The sequence below is a fragment of the Salmo salar genome, chromosome ssa16 (assembly GCF_905237065.1).
Source record: "Salmo salar chromosome ssa16, Ssal_v3.1, whole genome shotgun sequence".
NCBI lineage: Eukaryota > Metazoa > Chordata > Actinopteri > Salmoniformes > Salmonidae > Salmo > Salmo salar.
Genome location: NC_059457.1, coordinates 22,665,669 through 22,691,783, shown reverse-complemented (window position 1 = coordinate 22,691,783; position 26,115 = coordinate 22,665,669). Strand labels below are relative to the sequence as shown.

Genomic DNA, 26,115 nt, shown 5'->3' with positions numbered 1-26,115 from the left:
TGTTTTTTTTTTTTTTAGATCCGTGCAGATGAGGGAGAGGAGACAAGGAAATGAAACCACTGTGTACTATGTCAACTGTAATATCTGAGAATATGTCTGACCAAAGAGAGTAAAGGACATTGAACTATAGAAGAACGGTAGAAAGCTTCGAGTATTTACGCCCTCTTCTGACCAGCCCTGGTATGACACTTTATTGGTCAATTCCACACACGTTCCAAACAAAATGTTACTTCTCCGAAAGACACACGCATACATACAGGTTTTGGAGAGGTGCGACGGGCTGCCACATTGTGGACCGGGGAACTGTTGTTGTGGGGGGTTAAGTGCCTTGATCAAGGGCACAACGCCAGATAATGGCATCTAGGATTTGATGCCAGCAACACACCGGTTGCCAGCTCACTTACTCCAGGATATTTTTCCGGAGAACTGGCAAACCTCCGGTTGCTGACTTGCCTCTCTAACCGCTAGGCTACCTGTCGCCCCTCTGATTCTGGTGCTGCTCAGTCAAAATGCTTTAAAGCTCACAAGGGGGACTGAGCATTTGTACACTCCAGGGAAAGTGGAAATAATCAGGCCACAAACCAGTAGTAAAACAGATGATTTTAAAGGAGTTTGTTTTCATATTTTTGTTTATTTCTTTATTAAAGTTACAAGGGAAGCACATTTATTCATTAACTTATTTGCCTTTAAAAATGTGGGAATTTCTGGTCTTCTACATCCTTAAAGGATTAAAACAAATCCAACAAAACATTTCAAATACAGTATATATATCTATTATTGAAAGGGAGTTAATACACATACTGTAATGACTGTGTCCTGACGCTAAATAGCTATAGGGAAAGGGTCCAGTCCACTCACTGATTGTTGCTTCCAACTCAGCGAACAGTGAGAGCAGACATTACCTATTTTCTTCAGATGTTCGTTGTTCTGCTTTTGTGCAGAATACATGTTTTTCCTCAAATTGTGCTCAATTTGCTAATAGCCAACAAAGTTACACACTATGGCTGTTCTCTTGTGTTAACCATTACAATACATGTAATACAGTGTCTGGTGCCCATGTTATTGAGCCACAGTTAGCATAATGCTAAAACTACACTCAATGTATTAGGATGCTAATGCTAACTCCAACCATCTCAATGCTGAGGCTTTCCCATGTCAGTACAGACATGGGAATGCAATATTATTTCTCAAAGAAATGTCATTTTCCTGTTCTTATTTTAATGGAGGCAAAAGACAAATTACAGGCAAATATCAACAATAGCTTCATCATCGTGTGGGGTCTGTTCTGTCATCTGTAACTTCACCCTGCACCCCAATACTTAATGATGTTGACTATATTATTATACATTTGACAGTTGTTGTATTTTGTGAAAATGAAAACAAAGGGATTAAATAAATGGTGATTCAATTCTTATGTGTACGACTAGGATGTCCCCAATGAAAGCTATGATGAGTTTTCTTAAAGAAATACAGATGACATCTCGTCTTATGTGACCTGGGACAAGAGGCCAGTACACACCCCTTTAACAGGCTTTACGTCAGTATTACGGCAGTGTTTTGAAGCATTATGACATCTGCTTTGAGCAAAGAGTCAACATTATTATGGCAATAATATACACCAGGCTCCTAAAGTTTAGGACCTCGACCTTTTTCAGTTACTGTACCCATCACTAGTAGCATATTGAATTGATGCACAATGTTTAGAAAATCATATCTGTCATGTACAGAAGGGACAATATCCTCTTGTGTGGAATAGACACCCATTCACATTACATTTCTATCTGAAAGTCTCATATAGAATGTGCCCTATAGAATATCATAGGATTAAGCACACCAATCTGGGGATATGATTGGGCCCATGTACTGTACTGTGGCATGAATGGGACACCCTGTGTAGGTTGATGAGCCTTGACCAACCTCTCCATGAACACAATAGTAGGAGAGGAGAATCCTGGAGCACTCCCTAAAACACTGCTTGCCAGTCTGGGTATGTAGCTGTACTCATCTAGCCTGGGTGCCAGACAGTGTGTTTCTGCTTTAGCCCAACATGGCGCCAAAACAGTGAACAAAAGAGTTGGCCACAGCAGAAACAGCCAGACACCCAGGCTAGATAAGTTCACTTGCACACTGACAATGCAAACAGAAGAGACTATTTGCATAAGAGAAAGGATACAGAGATGCAACATGCCTTTGGAGGATCAGATTCAAATCAGGAGAAGAAAAAAACAAATCTAATTAAAACTAAATGCTTCACCTTTACAGGACAATTCTCTTTGAAAGTAGCTTGCTATAGAAGGAATAAAACCATAGATTATAATAGGATTCACCATCTGGCACATTAACTAGCACTACGCAAGTCAAATACCTATTATAGTTGAACACAAGCAACAGGCAAAATTCCTCTACACCCCACAAGTCCCCAGGTACTCCTCAACACCTCCCAGCCCTGTCACACAACAACCCAATCCAACCCCTAGATCAGGGCAGTCCCGTTTTATCTACAGAGGGCCAGTGGTGTGGCTCCTGTACCAACCAACATACCTGATTCAACTAATCATAGTCTTCCATAAAGACTGAGAGAAGTCCAAACCAGTGTGTTAGTGCTTGGATGGAATGAAGCCTGGCCATGCACTGGCCCTCAGTGTGTATACGACTGGACACCGCTGACATCTAGATAGAAACCCATCCATCTCACATGAGGTGTCTTTTCTAGATTTCTACAGCAAATAAGCTCAACAAAGCACTACACAACTTCACTTCTGGATCATGCCACAAGGTACAAAAGGATGCGTAGAGAATGAAACACTTTCCTAAAACGGAGAGGAGGGCTAAAGGAGTGTCTGGTGGACAACAGTGGGAGTTTGTTTAGTGACAGACAGCTCCTGGTTTGATAGTACTTCATCTCTGTGGTTCTCTCATCCAGAGCAACAACAGTTTGTCATGCTGTGTGTGTTAGGGTTGTCACGGAGATGAGAAACTACTATGGCTCTAGTAGTCCGTTTCGTTTCCACCTGGGTCAGTTGGGTCTAACAACATGAGGTTCTCTCACACACACACACACACACACACACACACACACACACACACACACACACACACACACACACACACACACACACACACACACACACCACCCCCCCACCTCTCAGGTGTTAAGTGTGGTAGGTTGTCTTTGGTTGGTGAGCTGGTGCTCCTGTCTACAGGGTGAAAGGCTTGTTTACAGAACAGTTTCTATGACAACCAGGGTGTGGTGGGTTGATAGGCTTGTATACTGGCCTCTGGGGCAAGGCCTGAAAGATGGGTCAACAACAGCCATATTGGATAGGTGGATCTGGATGAAACCCACAAACTGATCTTCAGGAATGAGTGATCAGGTTACTGATGGTAGCTTCCAACCCCACCCAAAGGAAGGCAGAAAATGACTTTCGAAACTGTGTAATTCCTTATTGTGGAAATAACTCCAGAGAGAGGGGGCCTTGCACTAGAGACAGAGAGCTTCTGGTAGAGCATGGGGAGGGGGAACAAGCTGTAACTGTTGAAACAGTGTTTCACTCACCAAATACAGAACAATTCTGAGAATTAAAAATCTAAACTGTGGTGGTGGGGGGGGGGGGGGGTTACTGAGTGTAAACATTCCATCCGTCTCCGTCATGACAATGACAGTCTGACAGTCTTGTCTTCCCATGATGCTTTGCTCTCGCCCTATCGTCGGTTCCATCATGGTTGGGTCAAAGGTTAATCAGAATATCACCCAGGCCGCAGGAGGGCATCTAGGATCCTGGGGATGCTACACTCCTTTCTGGGTAGGAGGGGGTAATAATGTGGGTGGGGTGGTGTTGGTAGAGGGCTATGAGTAAGTAATAAAGAATACCTAGACGAGGGGGAGACTGACATTTCACACCGCCACTTCTCATACATATAATCCATAAAAATCCTTGTTTGTTTAGTAATAAAACAATTGCCTTGTTTAAATATGAATATAATAGTTTGCTTCTGCTCTTTAGGAAATGATAGTTCGTGTGGGTGAGGGGAGGGCGGTTGCCAGCCCTTCACTACAACTCCATGTCCTGAGCCTCATCCTCAGAGAAGTCAGACATGGAACTCTCAGACGAGGAGTCACCTCCCTCCTCCTGCTCCTTTAGAGCCTCCTCTGTCGCATACTTTTGGAGATACTCTGGAACAGAGAGAAGGAAAAGAGTCAGACAGTCGATCGTGTGTGTGTGTGTGTATGTAAATACAGTATGTATATGTGTGTGCCTCACCTTTGATCTTTTGTTTGTAGTCCTCTGGCCGGTGCAGGTACATGGCGGCAGCGTCTCCGTTGAGAGGGTCGATGGGGTTGGGGTAGGCCAACAGCTGGGGCAGGAATGACTCAAAGATGTTGGTCAGGTCTGCAAGGGGAGGAGGGACGACCAGTGTTTTACATTATGGGGGTTAAAGAGGTGCTAATGTGCAACCTTTGGCTCAAGGCAAACACTCAATGAGCTGTACTAATTGCACAATTAGTAGAACCGTACAAGTTGAACTGCAAAAAAAAACCCGCCACATCACAAGTATTTCATTCGGAGGTTAGTTGGCCTCACAATTTTGCGTTTCATATCCAGTCCTGTCATGACAAACGACTACTAGGTCTCTGTTCAGCTCTCACCATCAATACAACAGCCTATCTGCTACAAGCAGTGAATGGGCCAACAACTCAAACCAGAACGGGTGATCTGTTTCAGTCATGTTAAAACCGATTGACCCTGCCAAAAAATACATATATAATGCCACGTCTGGTATGTCCCACTGACACAGTGTTCCTAATCGTTGAAACAAGAGTACAAATCACAGTAACAAGGTAAATTCCTTGTACGGTTAAATTGCTAGCTCAGTTTTCAATGATAGGAATTTCTGTATGACAATCATGCCATATAAAAGCCTTATAAACACTAAGTTGTTTTCCTAGTCGGTTGCTCTTATGTCAGCTCCTCACAGCTGCTCCCAGCAGCCACCAGCCCAGACATGATCATAGAGAAAGGGTACAGTATGTACAGTGAGGGAAAAAAGTATTTGATCCCCTGCTGATTTTGTACGTTTGCCCACTGACAAAGAAATGATCAGTCTATAATTTTAATGGTGGGTTTATTTGAAGAGTGAGAGACAGAATAACAACAAAAAAATGCAGAAAAACACATGTCAAAAATGTTATAAAATGATTTGCATTTTAATGAGGGTTAATAAGCATTTGACCCCCTCTGCAAAACATGATTTAGTACTTGGTGGCAAAACCCTTGTTGGCAATCACAGAGGTCAGACGTTTCTTGTAGTTGGCTACCAGGTTTGCACACATCTCAGGAGGGATTTTGTCCCACTCCTCTTTGCAGATCTTCTCCAAGTCATTAAGGTTTCGAGGATGACGTTTGGCAACTCGAACCTTCAGCTCCCTCCACAGATTTTCTATGGGATTAAGGTCTGGAGACTGGCTAGGCCACTCCAGGACCTTAATGTGCTTCTTCTTGAGCCACTCCTTTGTTGCCTTGGCCGTGTGTTTTGGGTCATTGTCATGCTGGAATACCCATCCACGACCCATTTTCAATGCCCTGGCTGAGGGAAGGAGGTTCTCACCCAAAATTTGACGGTACATGGCCCCGTCCATCGTCCCTTTGATGCGGTGAAATTGTCCTGTCCCCTTAGCAGAAAAACACCCCCAAAGCATAATGTTTCCACCTCCATGTTTGACGGTGGGGATGGTGTTCTTGGGTTCATAGGCAGCATTCCTCCTCCTCCAAACACGGCGAGTTGAGTTGATGCCAAAGAGCTCAATTTTGGTCTCATCTGACCACAACACTTTCACCCAGTTGTCCTCTAAATCATTCAGATGTTCATTGGCAAACTTCAGACGGGCATGTCTATGTGCTTTCTTGAGCAGGGGGACCTTGCGGGTGCTGCAGGATTTCAGTCCTTCACGGCGTAGTGTGTTACCAATTGTTTTCTTGGTGACTATGGTCCCAGCTGCCTTGAGATCATTGACAAGATCCTCCCGTGTAGTTCTGGGCTGATTCCTCACCGTTCTCATGATCATTGCAACTCCATGAGGTGAGATCTTGCATGGAGCCCCAGGCCGAAGGAGATTGACAGTTCTTTTGTGTTTCTTCCATTTGCGAATAATCACACCAACTGTTGTCACCTTCTCACCAAGCTGCTTGGCGATGGTCTTGTAGCCCATTCCAGCCTTGTGTAGGTCTACAATCTTGTCCCTGACATCCTTGGAGAGCTCTTTGGTCTTGGCCATGGTGGAGAGTTTGGAATCTGATTGATTGCTTCTGTGGATAGGTGTCTTTTATACAGGTAACAAACTGAGATTAGGAGCACTCCCTTTAAGAGTGTGCTCATAATCTCAGCTCGTTACTTGTATAAAAGACACCTGGGAGACAGAAAACTTTCTGATTGAGAGGGGGTCAAATACTTATTTCCCTCATGAAAATGCAAATAAATGTATAACATTTTTGACATGCGTTTTTCTGGATTTTTTTGTTGTTATTCTGTCTCTCACTGTTCAAATAAACCTACCATTAAAATGATAGACTGATCATTTCTGTCAGTGGGCGGCAAAACGTACAAAATCAGCAGGGGATCAAATACTTTTTCCCCCTCACTGTACCCATGTCAAGGAACAAACCATTCAGTGAGTTTCAAACATTTCCAAACTGAAGTGGTAGCATGTCCATTGTGTTCATTTTGAAATAAATTCTGAACTGTTACTCACCATACAGGGCTGTCCACGTCTGGTTGATGACATCTAGACACACCGTCCCTGACCTGAAGGAGGGGAGATGAGAGAGCAGAAAATAAACAGAATTGTGAGCAGCATTTTGTGATTTAACACACATGATGTTTAACTGATAAGATTGTCCAGGCCTATACGTCAACATACCGTACATTAGTTGCAAACTACTAAAACGATATCATCAAAATAAACTTACGCTTCATCAATGTTGGGATGAAAGATTTTATTAATGAATCCTGTGAGGAGAACAATGAAGTTAGTTTTCATAGAAAACCTGTGTTATTGTAATTTCCACAATGCTTTAACCAGTTATGTTTATTAGTTTCTATTACATAGAGAGTGTTGTGACAGATGCATTTTGATACTGTACCTATAGATGGAGACTTGAAGGGGTATTTGTCCGGTAGGTCTACTCGTACCTTCCATACACCTCCTTCATACGGTGCTAAAAAACAACATTCGATTAGAAAACACACACACACACACACACACACACACACACACACACACTGGGAGGAAGATTGCCTCCATATAGCATACCATACAGATCTTTGCATAGACACAATGAGCCCAGTGAGAAGCCAGCGGAAGTTACTAGGCTGTTTATGAAAACACTTACTTCCTTGAGGGCCGTAGAACTTGACCACAAACTCATTGAGTCCGCTGAGGATGGTTACCTCATGCTTGCTCTCGATGCTGAGCACTTGTTAAGGAAAAGACACGACTGAACGTGACTAACGAGAAGGCTACAGTACAAACAACACACATTTTAAATGAAAGTAAACAAGCCAATTAAAATGAGCCACAATCAGAATCCAAATAGTTGGGTGAACTGGGCTCTGTCCCAAACGGTACTGAACAAAAGTAGTGAGATAAATAGGGTGCCACTTGGGACTCAGCCCTGGTCTGAGGTCAGTAGAACCAGTGTGTGTGTCTGTGTGTGTGTGTGTGTGTGAGAGAGATACACTCTGGACTAAGGTCAAACATAGGATCGATAACGCCAGCCGTGGAGGCTGATCAATAATGTAGTGAGCAGACTCAGCCAACACACACAGCTCAGCTTACACACAAACACTTACGCTAACCAAAACTAACCACACACATAACTAATACTTTACCTCACTCTCTTACAACAAACAATGTCATATTACAACCAGAAATAGCCTAACTTCACACAATAACCAGAACGAACCGACACCCTCAGGCTCTACCCAGAACTAACCAACTGCGGGTATCAGCTTCTCTTCTTGGGAGAATAGGAACCGAAACAACAGGAAAGCCCCAGTGTCCCATCAACTAGTCTAGGCCTATGGGAGACAATGCTCTGGCCTGATGAGGACCCCCGCTGTGGAGCTACATGCTGAGCATCAGTCACCAGGGTCTATGGATGGAAACACCTTCCACATTCTGACACCTGTGCCCTGTATTGTTTTGACCAATGAATTGTGACAGTTCAGTTGGCCAATGTTCAAGTTCACCTGGGTGAAAGAGATGAGGCTAAAAGAAGGAAAGGAATGGGAGAGAAGAAAATAAAGAGAGTGAGACTCTTCAAACTTACTAAACGTTTCGTAAAAATACAGACGGCTATACTTATTACTCAAATGTAAACTTGCTTACTTGCTACTTCTCAACCCCTACTTCCGGGGGCAGCGCACAACATTCACCTGACAGTTGCCCCCCTTGAAGCAGGGCAAACACAATTGTCTCATTGAGCAAACACTCCTACAGTATAAATAGTAATAGCAGAGCTGAAATGTAGACATTTTCCTTATATTTGAGACTTATTTTATTGAGTTTTTACCTGAAATTGCAGTAACAGCCTGTTACATTCTGAAATTGTCGCAGTAGCTGCCAGATGCAGTGGCCCTCAGTGTGTATACGACTGGACACCGCTGACATCTAGATAGAAACCCATCCATCTCACATGAGGTGTCTTTTCTAGATTTCTACAGCAAATAAGCTCAACAAAGCACTACACAACTTCACTTCTGGATCATGCCACAAGGTACAAAAGGATGCATAGAGAATGAAACACTTTCCTAAAACGGAGAGGAGGAGGGATAAAGGAGTGTCTGGTGGACAACAGTGGGAGTTTGTTTAGTGACAGACAGCTCCTGGTTTGATAGTACTTCATCTCTGTGGTTCTCTCATCCAGAGCAACAACAGTTTGTCATGCTGTGTGTGTTAGGGTTGTCACGGAGATGAGAAACTACTATGGCTCTAGTAGTCCGTTTCGTTTCCACCTGGGTCAGTTGGGTCTAACAACATGAGGTTCTCTCACACACACACACACACACACACACACACACACACACACACACACACACACACACACACACACACACAGTTGTATTCTGAAATTGTCGCAGTAGCTGCCAGATGCACTGAGCCAAGTAAAACTGTGGAAACCCATCCCCACCACCAAAAACATGTAAAACAGGATATGTTTTATAACATTGTTTGGTGATTTCAGATGTGGCACCACAGGTCCTAGTGTATGAATTGTTTTCCTGGGGCCCAATTTTTCCTGATCGGGTAGCAGGCTAACCTAACCAACTCCCACCCTAGTTGTAGCAAATGACATAGTAATAAAACGGCTGGAAAAAACAAAACGGTTTTATATGGGCTTTGATGGGACAAGATTATTTTTCTAAATCAGGCCATATGATTATTGATTTATTTTTACACATGGAAAAACTCCTACCCTAGGGAGGATGAAAACATTAAAACCCTTTACACAAAAACAAAAAAATGTGATTGAACAAAAAACAAGGCTGAGCTCGCTGTATTGCAAGGGCATTACGTAGGCCTCTGCATCTATAATTAAAAAGATACTCATACAGTATGTCATCACTATTGTGTTCATTTATTAATTCCAGTCAATCATTTGTTATATAAAGCTGTAGGTAGCCTAGCCACCCGAAGTGTGAATATACATCAAATTTGATCAAATTCTAATTCTCAGAACACAAATAAATGTGCCTATTTTAGGCTATAAATTTATAGCTTAGGCTACAAAAACATGCCATTACGTTTCCCCAGGCCCAGATGGATCAGAGCGTATAGGCTTCTCTAGGCTACCTGCAGCTGTGGATGTTATCAGTAGGCTACAGTTGATCAGACTGAAGATCAGACTAATTGTGCACGTTGGCAAATCATGTGGCATTTTAGTAAAAAAATAAACATTTGGGTGGTGGGTTTGGGCTTCCAAATAAAAAAGCTTGGTCGTGGTGAATTCCCTTATACGCTCATTTTCAGTTGCATTTTGCTTTTACCACGTAATGATTTGCATGATATTGATAAAAACGAAGCCTGGTTTGTTGTAATGTTGTAAGGTAGGCCTGCTGTACTTTTACATGCATGTGAAAGGTTTCATCTGTCATTTTCTATAGGCTAACGTTACTTGATGATGACATGCTGTTACAGCAACTCTTTGCTTTTGTCTTGAAGCTAAAATGTAATGAGTGTAGTCAACAGATGAGAAGATAAACCCTTTAATTGACTGCACATACATGCTTGTGAATTGTTGCATTATTCCATAGTGTAATATGGTTTGGTTGCATTATTTAATAATGTAATATGTTTTAGAAGAAAAGTTTGTCATTGTGGAATAGTTTGTGCTGACTAGTGCCTACTGTGATATTTACGGTCAATTTGAGCTGCAGACCAAGAATGTTGTGTTGACAACGAAAGGCAAGGATGTAATGTGAATGAAAAAGTAGAATTCTCTTTTGCCACTCCGCTCCTCTCCTTCATATCTCGTAGTGGGAATAGGGCCATAGAGATAGCTAGATAACATGATAGATCTCTAAACATAACTCGCCACTCCAGTCCACATCAAGAGGATTTTACTTCAGTTTTTATTTAATCTCATTCATTTCTGTATCACCCACCAAGAGCACAGGAGCCGTGGAGGACATGCAGCCCCCCAATGTTAGAAGCAGGTAAAATGGTCCACCCAATACATTTTTTCAAAAGTAATAATTATGAATCGATTCGTTGAGGGACTTTTTTTGGGGGGGGCTCCGCTGCTGGAACGTGAATCCCTTCCCCGCCCCCACTGACTGTTTCGTTCTCACTCTGTTGTTACAAGCAGTGTGGCAGAGTGTGAGTGAGAGAAAAAAAACACTGTGCAGCACCGCCATCATTACTCACCGCACCGGGGAAAGTAATTGTTGTTGGCACCAACAAAGTAAGTTCAAGTAAAGTGCATGAATGTAAATAAACTTTGATGTTAGAATGAACGTGAACAACTATAAGCTTTATCCTGGCTAGTAGCTTACATTTACAGTAGTAATTTTTAGCTGTGTCAAATTTGATCTAACTAGCTAACGCTGAATAATATGATGGCGCTGCAGTGAATAGCAGCCGTTTTACAGGCTCCAGACTAATTCTGCTATTTATTTTGAAACTTTTTTTTGTAAATAATAGGGTTTCTCAAAACGCATACTACCGTGCTCCGAGGACGCAAATTGGAGCACAGAAGGGTTGGAGTATGAATCAAAATTAAAGTATGCCAAACTGAGCACGAAGTATGCACAGAAATATGATGCAACCACGTAAAAAATGTATTGAAATCAATGGCGGACATTATTTGAGCTGAAGCGAGTGACAGTAAACTCAGACTTTGGAATTAAATGTTGCCCATTCACATCTCATATGTTGCCTGACTACAATATTTTATCTTGATACGTTAATAAATACATACTGTGTTAATTTTGGCATGTTTACCTGCTTACAATACCCACTGTAGTGTGCGTAGATCGCAAGCCATAGTAAGTCAATAGGGCTAACTGGCTAGCTACTACTGTTAGCTAGCCAGATAGCCACAAATAATTGTTAGCTAGCTAGCTAGCTACCTTTGAAGAATTGACATCTACCATGCATAACATTAGTCTTAAGTCATTTTCACCAGTTAAACTATCTGATTAGACAGATTATTACGATTCACATAGCTAGCTGATAGTTCTGAAGTAAAATATTTGCTTTGTGTATATTTTGTTTCGTCTCTATTGCCATTGTCCTAACTGGAAGGTTTAGTGAATGGGTAAGTCCATAGTATGTCAATAGGGCTAAATGGCTAGCTAGCTACCCACGGAAAATTGACATCGACCTTGCATAACATTAGTTTTAGGTCATTTTAGCCTGTTTAACAAGCTGGCCAGCTAAATTATTATTCACATGTAGCTAGCTGATAGTTACAAAGTAAAACGTTTGCTTTGTGTATATCTTGTTTCTTCTCCATTGTTGCCATTGTCCTGGCTAAAAGAAGGTTTAGTGAATGGGAGGTGCAGCGTAAGATAATACAGTAGGGGAAGTGTGATTGCTTCTCAAATTAATTCTAGTCTACATATTGAGAAACACCCAATGTCTCCGCCATCATTTCCTATTCTTATGACCGAAAACAGCTTCTTGGCATCAGAACAGTGATCACTAACCTCGATTTGGAAGAGCATTTCTACTTCAACGAGTCGGCAGTTCTGGACGTCCTGCTTACTCTGGAATAGGGCCCTTACCACCGGGACTCGAAAGAGGAAACAACGGCACAAGTGAGGCAAATAAGCCGGCATCCAGACGAGACTACGCTGGCGAACAAATAAACAGCCTCTACTCTCCGTTCTATTGGCAAACGTGCAATCACTCGAGAACAAACTGGACGAGCTCCACTCAAGACTATCCTATCAACAGGACTTGAAGAACCGTAATATTCTGTTTCTCAGAGTCATGACTGAACAAGGACACAGATAATACACATTTCTCTGGTTTTTCCATGCATCATCTAAACCAGACAGCAGCTTCGGGTAAGTTGAACGGGGGAGGAGTTTCTCTTTATTAACAACAGCTGGTGTGCAATCTCTAATGTCAAGGATGTCTCGAGTTTTTGCTCACCTGAGTTAGAATACCTCATAAGCTGTAGACCATACTATGTACCAAGAAAGTTTTTCATCTATATTTTTCGTAGCGGTCTATTTACCACCACTCAACAAGCTGTATAGGGCCACATGCAAACCACAAAATCCACATGGAGTTTCCCGTGGCCGGTGATTTTAATGCAGGGAAACTGAAATCCGTTTTACCAGCATGTCACCTGTGCAACTAGAGGGGACAAACCTCTTGATCACTTTAACTCCACACACAAACTCATACAAGGCTCTCCCTTGGCCTCCCTGACCATAACTAATCTGACCATTACTATATCCTCCTGATTCCTGCTTACAAGCAAAAACTCCAAAAGGAAGTACCAGTGGCACATTTAATATGGAAGTGGTCCGATGCAGATGCTAAGGTACAGGACTGTTGTTTCGCTAGCACAGATTAGAATATGTTCCGGGATTCTTCCGATAACATTGAGGAGTTTACCATATCAGTCACCTGCTTCATTAATAATTGCATCGACGACATCGTCCCCACAGTGACCATACGTAATTATCCCAACCAGAAGCCATGGATTACAGGCAAAATCCACACTGAGATAAAGGCTAGAGCTGCTGCTTTCAAGGACCGGGTTGCAAAATAAATGGGAGGAGATTTTCGATGTACCAATTCCATGGCACATGGTTTATGAACTGGTACAAAAAAACTACACTCGACTCGAGTTTTTCAATTTATTACATAAAATTCTTGCTACCAACAGAATGCTATATATATGGGGCATACAACAATCTCAGCTCTGTAGATTTTGTTGCGAAGAGACAGAATCAATAATAAATAGCCTGCCCAACTACCTCATCCCCATACTGTTATTTTTTTTGCTCTTTTGCACCCCAGTATCTCTACTTGCACATCATCATCTGCACATCTATCACTCTAGTGTTAATGCTGAATTGTAATTATTTCGGTACTATTTATTGTCTTACCTCCCTAATCTTACTACATTTGCACACACTGTATATAGATTTTTCTAATGTGTTACCGAGTGTACGTTTGTTTATCCAATGTGTAACTCTGTTGTTGTTTTTGTCACACTGCTTTGCTTTATCTTGGCCAGGTCGCAGTTGTAAATGAGAACTTGTTCTCCACTGGCCTAACTGGTTAAATAAAGAAAACAATTTTAAATAAAAACTGAGCTCAAGGCTAGAGCTGCCGCTTTCAAGGACCGGGACACTAATCCAGACGTTTATAAGCAATCCCACTACAACCTCCGACGAGCCAACAAACAGGCAAAGCACCAGTACAGGACTAAGACCGAATCCTACTACGCCGTCTCTGACCAGGGTTCGTACAAACAGTGGCAAGTCAAAATCAAGGACCTTCAAGTACTTTTTCAAACACTAATATTCGCCACCAGATGCCAGTATATCGCCACAACCTCATGAAAAAAACAACTTAGTATTCAACACTACCTGACAAGTTCTACTCAATAATACATTGTTTTACTACATACATGAGTGGTAAGTCAGTACTGACGATGCTGTAATTTGAGTAGTGATGAGCAGAGTTTTTGTACATGCCTACTGGTGAACATATTTCATATTAGCATTACTACACAATTCCAGCTTAATGACTTTTTATTGGGCATTTGGGAATCTACTATTTAATAGCTACAAAAAAAGTGTCTTGCTTCCGACTGGCAGCTTTAGGGAGAAGGGCGGGTGGGCTGTATGAGGAAAACGGCATGTGAACGGCACCAGAACAGCAGGAGCATGGCTGCTGCTTGATAAAGCGGAATATCGTTTGCGCTCCTTGAATGAGGCGATTGGCAAAATAAAACTCTGGGATGTTGCTGCAGAGAAAAAAGTCATAATGTAGAACTGGCGCCAGCGCAGGATGCAGCGATTTGTCTTTCCCCTTTCATGTGGCTCTTCAGGGCCGATTCACCCATGCTCGCAATGTCAAAGTCTGACGCAATTTCTGCACCTTACACGGTGTGGGTTGGTTGGATCCAGTGATGTAGTGGTAAAAAGGTGGTAAACTATACTGAACAAAAATATAGAACGCATGTTTCATGAACTGAAATAAAATATATTTTTAAATTAAATACGTACAAAAAGGCAGGATTGAATCTACATTTTAGCTATTGATGTGACATTTGGCAGCACCTAATCAGTCAGTTCTATAGCTGCCTGGCTGAGCGGCAGTGTGGATGGAATGAGCGATCTTGCCTGGAAACCACAGTGCGAAACACGTGAGGAAATAAAAAACTCTGTTGTCTGCCTATAAATTAAATTTGCAAGACCAATACGTTTTCATAAACATATTTGATCATTATCTGTTCTCCTCTCATTTTAATTCAAGTTTTTTTCTTGTACCAACTTGAGAAAATGTGTGATTTTCAAGGTATACCAGTACTTTAATTTTATAGTGCCAAATTCAAGTACTTTAAGCACCTTAAGCACCTTGTGCGAACCCCGTCTGACACTTGTCCGATGTGGCAGGGTTTGCAAACTCTCATGGATTACAAAAGGGAAACCCAGCCGCAAGCTGCCCAGTGACACAAGCCTACCAGACGAGCTAAATGCATCGAAGCGAGCATAGAATGCAAGCAACACTGATCCATGCACTGATGAAATGCTTACTTATGAGCCCTTAACCAACAATGCAGTTTAAAAAAAAAAATACAGCTAACAATAAGAAATAAAAGTAACAAGTAATTAAAGAGCAGCAGTAAAATAACAATAGCGAGACTATATACAGGGGGGTACCGGTACAGAGTCAATGTGCGGGGGCATCGGTTAGTTGAGGTAATGTGTACATGTAGGTAGAGTTATTAAAGTGACTATGCATAGATAACAACAGAGTAGCAGCGGTGTAAAAGGGGGGGGCAATGCAAATAGTCTGGGTAGCCATTTGATTAGGTGTTCAGGAGTCTTATGGCTTGGGAGTTGAAGCTGTTTAGAAGCCTCTTGGACCTAGACTTAGCGCTCCGGTATTGCTTGCCGTGTGGTAGCAGAGAGAACAGTCTATGACTAGGGTGGCTGGAGACTTTGACAATTTTTAGGGCCTTCCTCTGACAGCCTGCTATAGAGGTCCTGGATGGCAGGAAGCTTCACCGCTTGGTATGGCAATGCGTCAGGCCGAGCTCCCTGCCATCCAGGACCTCTATAGCAGGCTGTCAGAGGAAGGCCCTAAAAAAATGTTAAAGACTCCAGCCACCCAAGTCATAGAAGGTTCTCTCTGCTACCACACAGTAAGCGGTACCAAAGTCTGGAACCAACAGGACCCTGAACAGCTTCTCCCCCCAAGCCATAAGCTGCTAAATATTTAACCAAATAGCTACCCGGACTATCTGCATCAACCACCTTTTGCATTAACTCTTTTGACTCATCACCAGGGTTGGGTAGGTTACTTTCTAAATGTTATCCGTTAAAGTTACTAGTTACCTGTCCAAAATTGTAATCAGTAATGTAACTTTTGGATTAACCAAACTCATTAACGTAATCTGATTACATTCGGTTAGACTTTTAGATTAGAAGAAGAACAAAATGTATGTTACCAATTGAACGACATCTATTGCAGGATAAATCAATGTCCCAGTTTACATAGCTGGCCATATATGGATGTAAAATGTCACTTTATGGGTTGGTTATGTAGGCTTCTTGTAACCCATCGCTTTCTACTACATACAATAATACGATTCATTTATATCTTTACATTAATAAAGATACAACTACAGCTTTCCCCTTCAAATCAAATCACATTTTATAGGTCACATACACATGTTTAGCAGATGTTGTTGCGGGTGTAGTGAAATGCTTGTGTTCCTAGCTCCAACAGTACACAACAACAGTACACAACAATATACACATAACCTAAAAGTAAAAGAATGGAATTATGTAATATATAAATATTAGGATGAGAAATATAAGAGTGGCATAGACTAAAATACAGTAGTCTATCAAAAGTGTGCAAGTTTGAGCATGTGTCCATTAGGCCTATGGATTATTTTAAAAATTATCAGCATGAATTAGATTGAGCAATAAAAAAATATTTTTCTCTGTGCATTGTTGGGAAGGGCCCGTAATTAAGCATTTCACTGTTAGTCAACTCCTGTTGTTTACGAAACGTGACAAATACTATTTGATTTGGATAGGTCTGGCTGTGTGATAAACTGATAGTGAACGTTTTGAAGCCAAGAATACTTGCTAGCTACATCATAGGGTCATGGCAGGATAGTGACAGCCATGAACCGACAGACAGGCATAGTGAGAAGTACCTTTTCAAGCTCATAGAGTTCAGAGACTGATGATTAGTCAGTGTCAATCAATCTGATCTCTGTTGAAATGACAGCATCTTAAGTCCAGAGGGTGTATTGCATGTGTTAGCTTCATGCAGGAGAGTGGCAGCCATGATTTTATTTTGTGTAGAGTGGAGACTGAATCATTTCTGTTTGACATTTCATGCCTAACTTCTTTCAAATTAAAACAGTTTGTTGCTGATTATTATTACAGTATGATAGCTATTATAAGTTGAAAATATGACATTAAGTTTCAAACCATACAGTATGTAGTGCACCAGTAGGGTAAGCCCAACAAAATATAGGTTTCGACATTTCTAACATATACTGCCCTAATGTTTGTAAGGAAAGTGGAGAGCAAATTAAAGATTAATATCTCATGTTAAGTTGACTTTACTTACAATTTTGTTTAAAAATACGTACAAATATTTGATAAAATGTGTGAAAAGTCTGGACTGGGCTTAATGGGTACCAAGTGTACCCTTTATTAAAGGCCCCTTGTTGTTCCAAATAAGTCCACCTCTTAAATAATACATTTTAATTCATTTCAAAACTTCCAAACTGACATTTCTTATATAATATTTGATCATATTATCTCCCCTAAAGTTAAAATAAACTGATCATTGCTATTCATCGGGGATGTAGCCCTCATAACATCGGTGTGTCCAATCGTATCCACAGAGAAATGTGGACTTTGGCTTTTGTTCTTGCCAACCAGTGCACACCTGACTCTACTAATCAACTAATCATAGACTTCAATCAAGACATGATTAGTTGAATCAGGTGTGTTAATGCTTGGTTAGAACACAACCCTGCACCCACACTGGCCCTCTGTGGCTAAGAAGCATGCACAGCCATGTCCTAACGCAGACAACTTTCAATGAATTCACTGAAAGCTGATTTACATTTGCTGTTCCGCTATTCTTGTTAATTAGTCCAACTTATCTTCTGAAAGCCTGTCTGAAAACGGTTTCAAATCTCCCCCTCTACTGTGTGTTAAAAAGGTACAGGTGGTGGACCTAAACAATGGATGAACCTGGATGAATGAAAGACAACAATGCCCTCACCTGAAAGTGCATGATTAGTCACCCAATTGTCATCTTCTTTTCCCTTATTTGTTTGCATTTTTGGCCACCCCTTGTAGGTATTCTATCCCTGATGTCCTCAACCCTGATCTTATTACTCTCTCTTTGCACCTGTCCATTCAAAACATCTTGGAGGTTGTTTAATTAAATATATCCACAGTAAGTCACACTGGTATTCAGTACAGTATGAATGGCCATGGCCCTAAGACTGATTGGACTGTACCAGAGTAAGTACCCCTCTGCAAGGCCCCCCTTAGCCTTGTAAAGTTGCCCATTTGTAAGTCAGGATTTGTCTATATCCTTTACTCAAAACTCACTAGAAATGAGCATTTAAAACCTGTTTTTCAACAACAACAAAATCTGGGGGCATGCTCCCAGACCCCGGTAGCAAAAACTGTCCCCCCCAACGTCAGAGTCGCTCCTATGCAGCTGTCAGCCATGTATTTATTGGTTTATCTATCTATTATGTTCAGTCTGTCTTGGTTTGCAGCTAGGCTTAAGTCTCCACATCAAGAAAATGTGTTTTTTATTGGGTTTAGGAACAACCTTAACAGGAGCAGGATTGAAGAGCACTGGCCTAGACTAAAGGATGGGAGCAGGGCAGGCAGCAGTGACTGTGACCTACAACAGACAGGACCTATAAATAAGGCTGGCTACAATGCATTGTGGAATGGTGCATCTCTGTCTTGTCTTTCCCCAGGGGGTTGCCTTGAGAGATCTAGGGCCCGGGCCTGTTGCGTGCCCACACAGACAATACCAAACACTGAAAGAGTCAGTAGGTACAAAGGGTAGTGCCTGAAATGGAACCAGGCTCCAGTGTTCCAGAGGTCAACATGACAAACAGTCATGTGTTCTACATTGAGCATGCTCTACATTCACCTAATCCTCTGCTGCCTGGAGTAAACACCAGACATGCCCTCACACTGAGTGGCTGATATACACTACATGACCAAAAGTATGTGGACACCTGCTTGTCGAACATCTCATTCCAAATTCATGGGCATTAATGTGGAGTTGGTCGCCCTTTTGCTGCTATAACACCCTCCACTCTTCTGGGAATACTTTCCACTAGATGTTGGAACATTGCTGCGGGGACTTGCTTCCATTCAGCCACAAAAGCATTAGTGAGATCAGGCACTGATGTCGGGAGATTAGGCCTGGCTCGCAGTCGGCGTTCCAATTCATCCCAAAGGTGTTCGATGGGGTTCTGTGCAGGCCAGTCAAGTTCTTCTACACCGATCTCAACAAAACATTTCTGTATGGACCTTGCTTTGTGCACGGGGCATTGTCATGCTGAAACAGGAAATGGCCTTCCCCAAACTGTTGCCAGAAAGTTGGAAGCACAGAATCGTCTAGAATGTCATTGTATGCTGTAGTGTTAAGATTTGCCTTCACTGGAACGAAGGGGCCTAATCCGAACCATGAAAAACAGCCCCACACTATTATTCCTCCTCCACCAAACTTTACAGTTGGCACTATGAATTTGGCAGGTAGCATTCTTCTGGCATCCGCCAAACCCAATTTGTCCATCGGACTGCCAGATGGTGAAGCATGATTCATCACTCTAGAGAACGCGTTTCCACTGCTTCAGAGTCCAAAGGCAGTGAGCTTTACACCACTCCAGCCAACGCTTGTTATTGTGCATAGTGACCGTAAGCTTGTGTGTGGCTGCTCGACCATGGAAACACATTTCATGAAGCTCCCGACGAACAGTTATTGTGCTGACGTTGCTTCCAGATGCAGTTTGGAACTTGGTAGTGAGTGTTGCAACCGAGGACAGTCCATTTCTACGCGTTACAGCACTCGACAGTCCCATTCTGTGAGCTTGTGTGGCCTACCACTTCCCAGCTGAGCCGTTTTTGCTCCTACATGTTTCCACTTCACAATAACAGCACTTACAGTTGACTGGGGCAGCTCTGGCAGGGCAGAAATTTGACGAACTGACTTGTTGGAAAGGTGGCATTCTATGACGGTGTCACATTGAAAGTCACTGAGCTCTTCAGTAAGGCCATTCTACTGCCAATGCTTGTCTATGGAGATTGCATGGCGGTGTGCTCAATTTTATACACTAGTCAGCAACAGGTGTGGCTGAAATAGCCAAATCCACTAATTTGAAGGGGTGTACACATATGTTTGTGTATATAGTGTATCATGCACATCCCACATTTCTCCACTGGTGCTGGGCTAAAAACACTGGATTTACTGTGTACAGGTTTTTCTACCAGGCTTTACAATGTTCTCTTATCAAATAAGAGAGCAGAGGCTTCACATACTAATATACCAGATCCAGTGCCAGAGACAACAGACTATGCTGATTTGGCAGGCACAAAGGAAAGGAAAGATTTACCACAATACCCAGCCCCCACCTAAACTTCAGGAACACCCACACGTGTATAAACCCACAAATACGCACGTGCATGCGCGCACACACACAAACAAACAAAACATGCTAAGACAAAAAACAAACATCTCAAGATGACACACAATCATGAGAGTATCTCTCCAACACATTCATGTTCCTCACAGCGATGGCAGCTGTCTCAGCCAGTCTCCTGCATCTACAGACCCCTGGCACACTCAATAGGCCACTGCTCATTTGATGTTTAGCCTACTGTACTGTTCATTATTTATCCAGTGGATGAATGTCATGCAATTTATATAAATGTCTTGAGAGAACTTCCCAGGAAGGCAGCTAATTACTCATGATATCCATGCACTGATTTCAAACCAGACAGTATGTATATGCCATGAAGAACTAGCCTGAAAAAGACAGGTGGTTAGGGGGAAGGGAGAAGGAGGATGCAATAGCTTCACTAAAGACCTCACGGCCAGAGGGGAAATCTCATTGTGCATGTTTTCCCAGGTGTATTTAGCAGGTAATCTATCCTGACCTATAGAGTGAGTAGACATCAGAAAACACACACACCGTCATGAGAGATTAGGTTACTAGATATTTTTAAACCCTACAGTGCTATTATCCAAAAGACACCAACCGTCTGTAAGAACAAAATCTAATGTTTTCTCCAAAAACTTGACATTCACACTGAATCATCTCCAATGGATTGATTTCATAATGGCAGGTGGGCCTCAGCTTATGGCCTGCTAGAATGTACTAACAAGTCAGTAGCTAGACCCGTCTATTCCCAACCCCCCCATCCGCTCCCTGTGCAAGCAGGGTTTAGTGTAGGTCAGCGCTATCCGGGGTCCTTCGGACACCCATAGCCTAAACCTTAACCATTTTCCCTGTTCCCAAGAATGGAAAGGTAACTGAACTAAATGACTATCACCCCGTAGCACTCACTTCTGTCATCATGAAGTGCTTTGAGAGATGAGGTCAAGGATCATATCACCTCCACCTTACCTGTCACCCTAGACCCACTCCAATTTGCTTACCGCCCCAATATGTCCACAAACGATGCAATCGCCATCACACTGCCCTATCCGATCTTGACAAGAGGAATACCTATGTAAGAATGCTGTTCATTGACTATAGCTCAGCATTCAACACCATAGTACCCACCAAGCTCATCATTAAGCTCGAGGCCCTGGGTCTGAACCCTGCCCTGTGCAATTGGGTCCTGGACTTCCTGACGGGCCGACCCCAGCTGGTGAAGGTAGGAAACAACACCTCCACTTCGCTGATCCTCAACACTGGGGCCCCACAAGGGTGCGTGCTCAGCCCCCTCCTGTACTCCCTGTTCACCCATGACTGCGTGGCCATGAATGCCTGGCCAAGCACACCTCCAAATTATCAAATTTGCAGACGACAACAGTAGTAGGCTTGATTACCAACAACGATGAAACAGCCTACATTGAGGTGAGGGCTCTGGGAGTGTGGTGTCAGGAAAATAACCTCTCACTCAACATCAACAAAACAAAGGAGATGATCATGGACTTCAGGAAGCAGCAATTGAGAGCATCCTGTCGGGCTGTATCACCGCCTGGTACGGTAACTGCACCACCCACAACCGCAGGGCTCTCCAGAGGGTGGTGCGGTCTGCACAACGCATCACCGGGGACAAACTTCCTGCCCTCCAGGACACCTACAGCCCCCGATATCACAGGAAGGCCAAAAATATAATCAAGGACAAAAACCACCCGAGCCACTGCCTGTTCACCCCACTATCATCCAGAAGGCGAGGTCAGTACAGTCGTGGCCAAAAGTTGAGAATGACACAAATATGAACTTTCACAAAGTTTGCTGCTTCAGTGTCTTTAGATATTTTTGTCAGATGTTACTATGGAATACTGAAGTATAATTACAAGCATTTCATAAGTGTCAAAGGCTTTTATTGACAATTACATAAAGTTGATGCAAAGAGTCAATATTTGCGGTGTTGACCCTTCTTTTTCAAGACCTCTGCAATCCGCCCTGGCATGCTGTCAATTAACTTCTAGGCCACATCCTGACTGATGGCAGCCCATTCTTGCATCATCAATGCTTGGAGTTTGTCAGAATTTGTAGGTTTTTGTTTGTCCACCCGCCTCTTGAGGATTGACCACAAGTTCTCAATGGGATTAAGGTCTGGGGAGTTTCCTGGCCATGGACCCAAAATATTGATGTTTTGTTCCCCGAGCCACTTAGTTATCACTTTTGCCTCATGGCAAGGCAAGTGAGCCCACATCATCCTGGAAAAGGCATTGTTTGTCACCGAACTGTTCCTGGATGGTTGGGAGAAGTTGCTCTCGGAGGATGTGTTGGTACCATTCTTTATTCATGGCTGTGTTCTTAGGCAAAACTGTGAGTGAGCCCACTCCCTTGGCTGAGAAGCAACCCCACACATGAATGGTCTCAGGATGCATTACTATTGGCATGACACAGGACTGATGGTAGCGCTCACCTTGTCTTCTCCGGACAAGCTTTTTTCCGGATGCCCCAAACAATCGGACAGGGGATTCATCAGACAAAATGACTTTACCCCAGTCCTCAGCAGTCCAATACCTGTACCTTTTGCAGAATATCAGTCTGCAGAATATCAGTCTGTCCCTGATGTTTTTCCTGGAGAGAGGTGGCTTCTTTGCTGCCCTTCATGACACCAGGCCATCCTCCAAAAATCTTAAACTCACTGTGCATGCAGATGCACTTACACCTGCCTGCTGCCATTCCTGAGCAAGCTCTGTACTGGTGGTTCCCCGATCCCGCAGCTGAATGAACTTTAGGAGACGGTCCTGGCGCTTGCTAGACTTTCTTGGGCGCCCTGAAGCCTTCTTCACAACAATTGAACCACTCTCCTTGAAGTTCTTGATGATCCGATAAATGGTTGATTTAGGTGCAATCTTACTGGCAGCAATATCCTTGCCTGTGAAGCCCTTTTTGTGCAAAGCAATGATGACGGCACATGTTTCCTTCCAGGTAACCACGGTTGAAGGAGGAAGAACAATGATTCCAAGCACCACCCTCCTTTGAAGCTTCCAGTCTGTTATTCGAACTCAATCAGCATGACAGAGTGATCTCCAGCCTTGTCCTCGTCAACACTCACACCTGTGTTAATGAGAGAATCACTGACATGATGCCAGCTGGTCCTTTTGTGGCAGGGCTGAAATGCAGTGGAAATGTTTTGGGGGGATTCAGTTCATTTGCATGGCAAAGAGGGACTTTACAATTAATTGCAATTCATCTGATCACTCTTCATAACATTCTGGAGTATATGAAAATTGCCTTCATACAAACTGAGGCAGCAGACTTTGTGAAAATTAATATTTGTGTCATTCTCAAAACTTTTGGCCACGACTGTACAGGTGCATCAAAGCTGGGACAGAGAGACTGAAAAACAGCTTCAATCAAGGCCATCAGACTGTTAAATAGCCATTACCAGCACAGAGGCTGCAGCCTACATACAGACTTGAAATCATTGGCCACTTTAATAAATGGAACACTAGTCACTTTAATAATGTTTACAAATCTTGCATTACTTATCTCATATCTCACCACTTCTTCACCATACGGTACCCCATGTATATAGCCCCGCTATTGTTATTTACTGCTTCTCTTTAATTATTTGTTATTCTTATCTCTTACTTTTTTTAATACATTTTTGTAGGTATTTTCTTAAAACTGCATTGTTGGTTAAGGGCTTGTAAGTAAGAATTTGACTGTAAGGTCTACACCTGTTATATTCGGCACATGTGACAAATACATTTGATGTATATACTGTATTCTATACTATCTACTGTATCTCAATCTATGACATTGCTCATCCATATATTTCTTTATTCTTAATTCCATTCCTTTACTTAGACTTGTGTGTATTAGGTATTTGTTGTGAAATTGTTAACATTACTTGTTAGATATTTCTGCCCTGAATGAACAAGAAGCAAAAGCATTTCACCACACCCGCAATAACATCTGCTAAACACCTGTACTGACAAATATAATTTTATTTGAACAATTTTAATTGTCAACGTCAATGGGAGGAGGGGGGGCAAGGAGCCCCGATAGCACCACCCATTTGTTGTCACTAGAGCAGCTGTTTATCTAGTCCCGCCCCCTACCAGTTTCCGGATAGTAACAGGCTGACCAATCAGGGCGCTAGCTGTCGCTGCAGGAGCACAAAAACAAAACAATTCAATTTACGCTGTCTAAACCTAACCTTTAAGGCAAATGTAAAAAACTAAACGCTAGATAAAAAAAAAAAAATGTAAAGTCCATATACATTCTGATAATTTGGTGAAAAGGGCTACAATTTGGGGCGGCAGGAGCGTTGGGCTAGTAACCGAAAGGTTGCTAGATCGAATCCTCGAGCTGACAAGGTAAAAATCGGTCGTTCTGCCCCGGAACATGGCACTGATCCTAGGCCGTCATTGTAAATAAGAATTTGTTAAATAAAAATACAATAAACGTTAAGAACTAGCGTCAATGAGAACTTTGATCAAATTCAACTTGCTACCATTACATCATAGTTAGCGTTGGGGAACATTATCCAAAACATTATCCACTAAGTTACAACATTTACTACTTTAGGATGGGAATACATTCAACATAAACATGTTCCAATTATTATAGTACATAATTTCCACATGACTCAAGGATGGAAAATCGAACTGGTTAAAAACAAAAACACTGGCAAACTTGACAAGGCAGGGGACATGTAAACGATTTGTAAACAAGAGAACGATGCAATATTACTGATGGTTAATCATGCAGCTAACGTTATAACAGCAGGACTGTCAACATGAATGACTTCACAAGGTCGATATATAATAGCAATCGAAATAGCTTAGATAGGAAAGAAAGGCCAGTAAAAGGACAGACGACCGATAGCACGCAGAAAATGGTGCCTACAAGGCCATCGTCCTTGTTTAGCTTTTCTAGTCATCATCGTTCAAGAGATACAACTAGCTAGCTATGTGTTGCATAAAATAAATCAGGGTTTGTGGAAAACAACCAAGGGTTGATGAGAGCATCACTAACATTAAGAAAGCCAATTAGCTTGATAAATGATAACTACAGGTATTGGACGACATTTGGGAAGTTTTCTGATCTGAGCAAACAACTATATAGCAGATATTATTGAGGGTTAAATATTTAGCCTAGATCTGACCCAGCTATGGCTAACTGAAACGAATCGTGTGATGCCTGATCAAAACTAAATGTTTCCTACTTTTGTTGTCAGAAAACCCAACAGCAGCCGTTATTGTTCGCTTACACAACATACTGTATTAGCTAGTTATTTGTGTCATCAGTAACCAATACATGTAATTACAATAGTTGTAGATAGTTGTCACTACAATTTATGATTAACTAAAGACGACAAAGATTGTTTTGCCTGTCTGTTGTTTTTGCTCAGAAAAGGATACAGTTTCACCACGTCGGTATCCATTCGCCTCTTGCCTGGACTTGGCGAAGACATTTTTGTAACGTTATTCCTTAGCTAGCTCGATACTTTACTTCGATGAGGCAAGCTATTCGAACTATATCTTCTGCCTTTTCAGTTTGTCCATCGAACGAAATATTTCAACATTCCTCGCTTTCTCTCAACAACACTAGCAAATGTTTGCAGGGCTGCGTTCAGTAACTACGCTTTTACGTTCTGGAACGTTCAATTGAACGGAAACAGTTGAAAACGGGAAGGGGGGCGCTGTCAGCT

General features: G+C 42.3%; 2 protein-coding genes across 8 annotated transcripts in view; one reads left to right on the top strand and one right to left on the bottom strand.

The window, feature by feature from the left end:
- Nucleotides 1-1,410, top strand: part of LOC106573381 (genetic suppressor element 1) — a 44,354-nt gene extending 42,944 nt beyond the window's left edge. For all 7 annotated transcript variants that reach the window (XM_014148388.2, XM_014148391.2, XM_014148386.2 and 4 more), the window contains one exon: nt 19-1,410. The gene's annotated coding sequence lies outside the window, so the exon portion shown is untranslated. The remainder of the gene's footprint in view (nt 1-18) is intronic.
- LOC106573382 (ubiquitin-conjugating enzyme E2 H) lies at nt 612-26,115 on the bottom strand. The gene is made up of 7 exons (XM_014148395.2): nt 25,826-26,115; nt 7,389-7,465; nt 7,140-7,214; nt 6,966-7,005; nt 6,749-6,801; nt 4,263-4,391; nt 612-4,174 (listed from the first exon to the last, which is right to left on the bottom strand). The coding sequence occupies exons 1-7, from the start codon at nt 25,876-25,878 to the stop codon at nt 4,053-4,055; spliced, it is 549 nt and encodes a 182-aa protein (XP_014003870.1). The 5' UTR covers nt 25,879-26,115; the 3' UTR covers nt 612-4,052.

Excerpts from the sequence above, each read along its gene's own strand:
- LOC106573382 (XM_014148395.2), bottom strand. The coding sequence starts at position 25,878 with ATGTCTTCGCCAAGTCCAGGCAAGAGGCGAATGGATACCGACGTGGTG. Across the intron at positions 7,466-25,825 it reads GATACCGACGTGGTGAAACT|CATCGAGAGCAAGCATGAGG; the intron begins GTATCCTTTTCT and ends ACAAGTGCTCAG. Across the intron at positions 7,006-7,139 it reads CTTCAAGTCTCCATCTATAG|GATTCATTAATAAAATCTTT; the intron begins GTACAGTATCAA and ends TTCTCCTCACAG.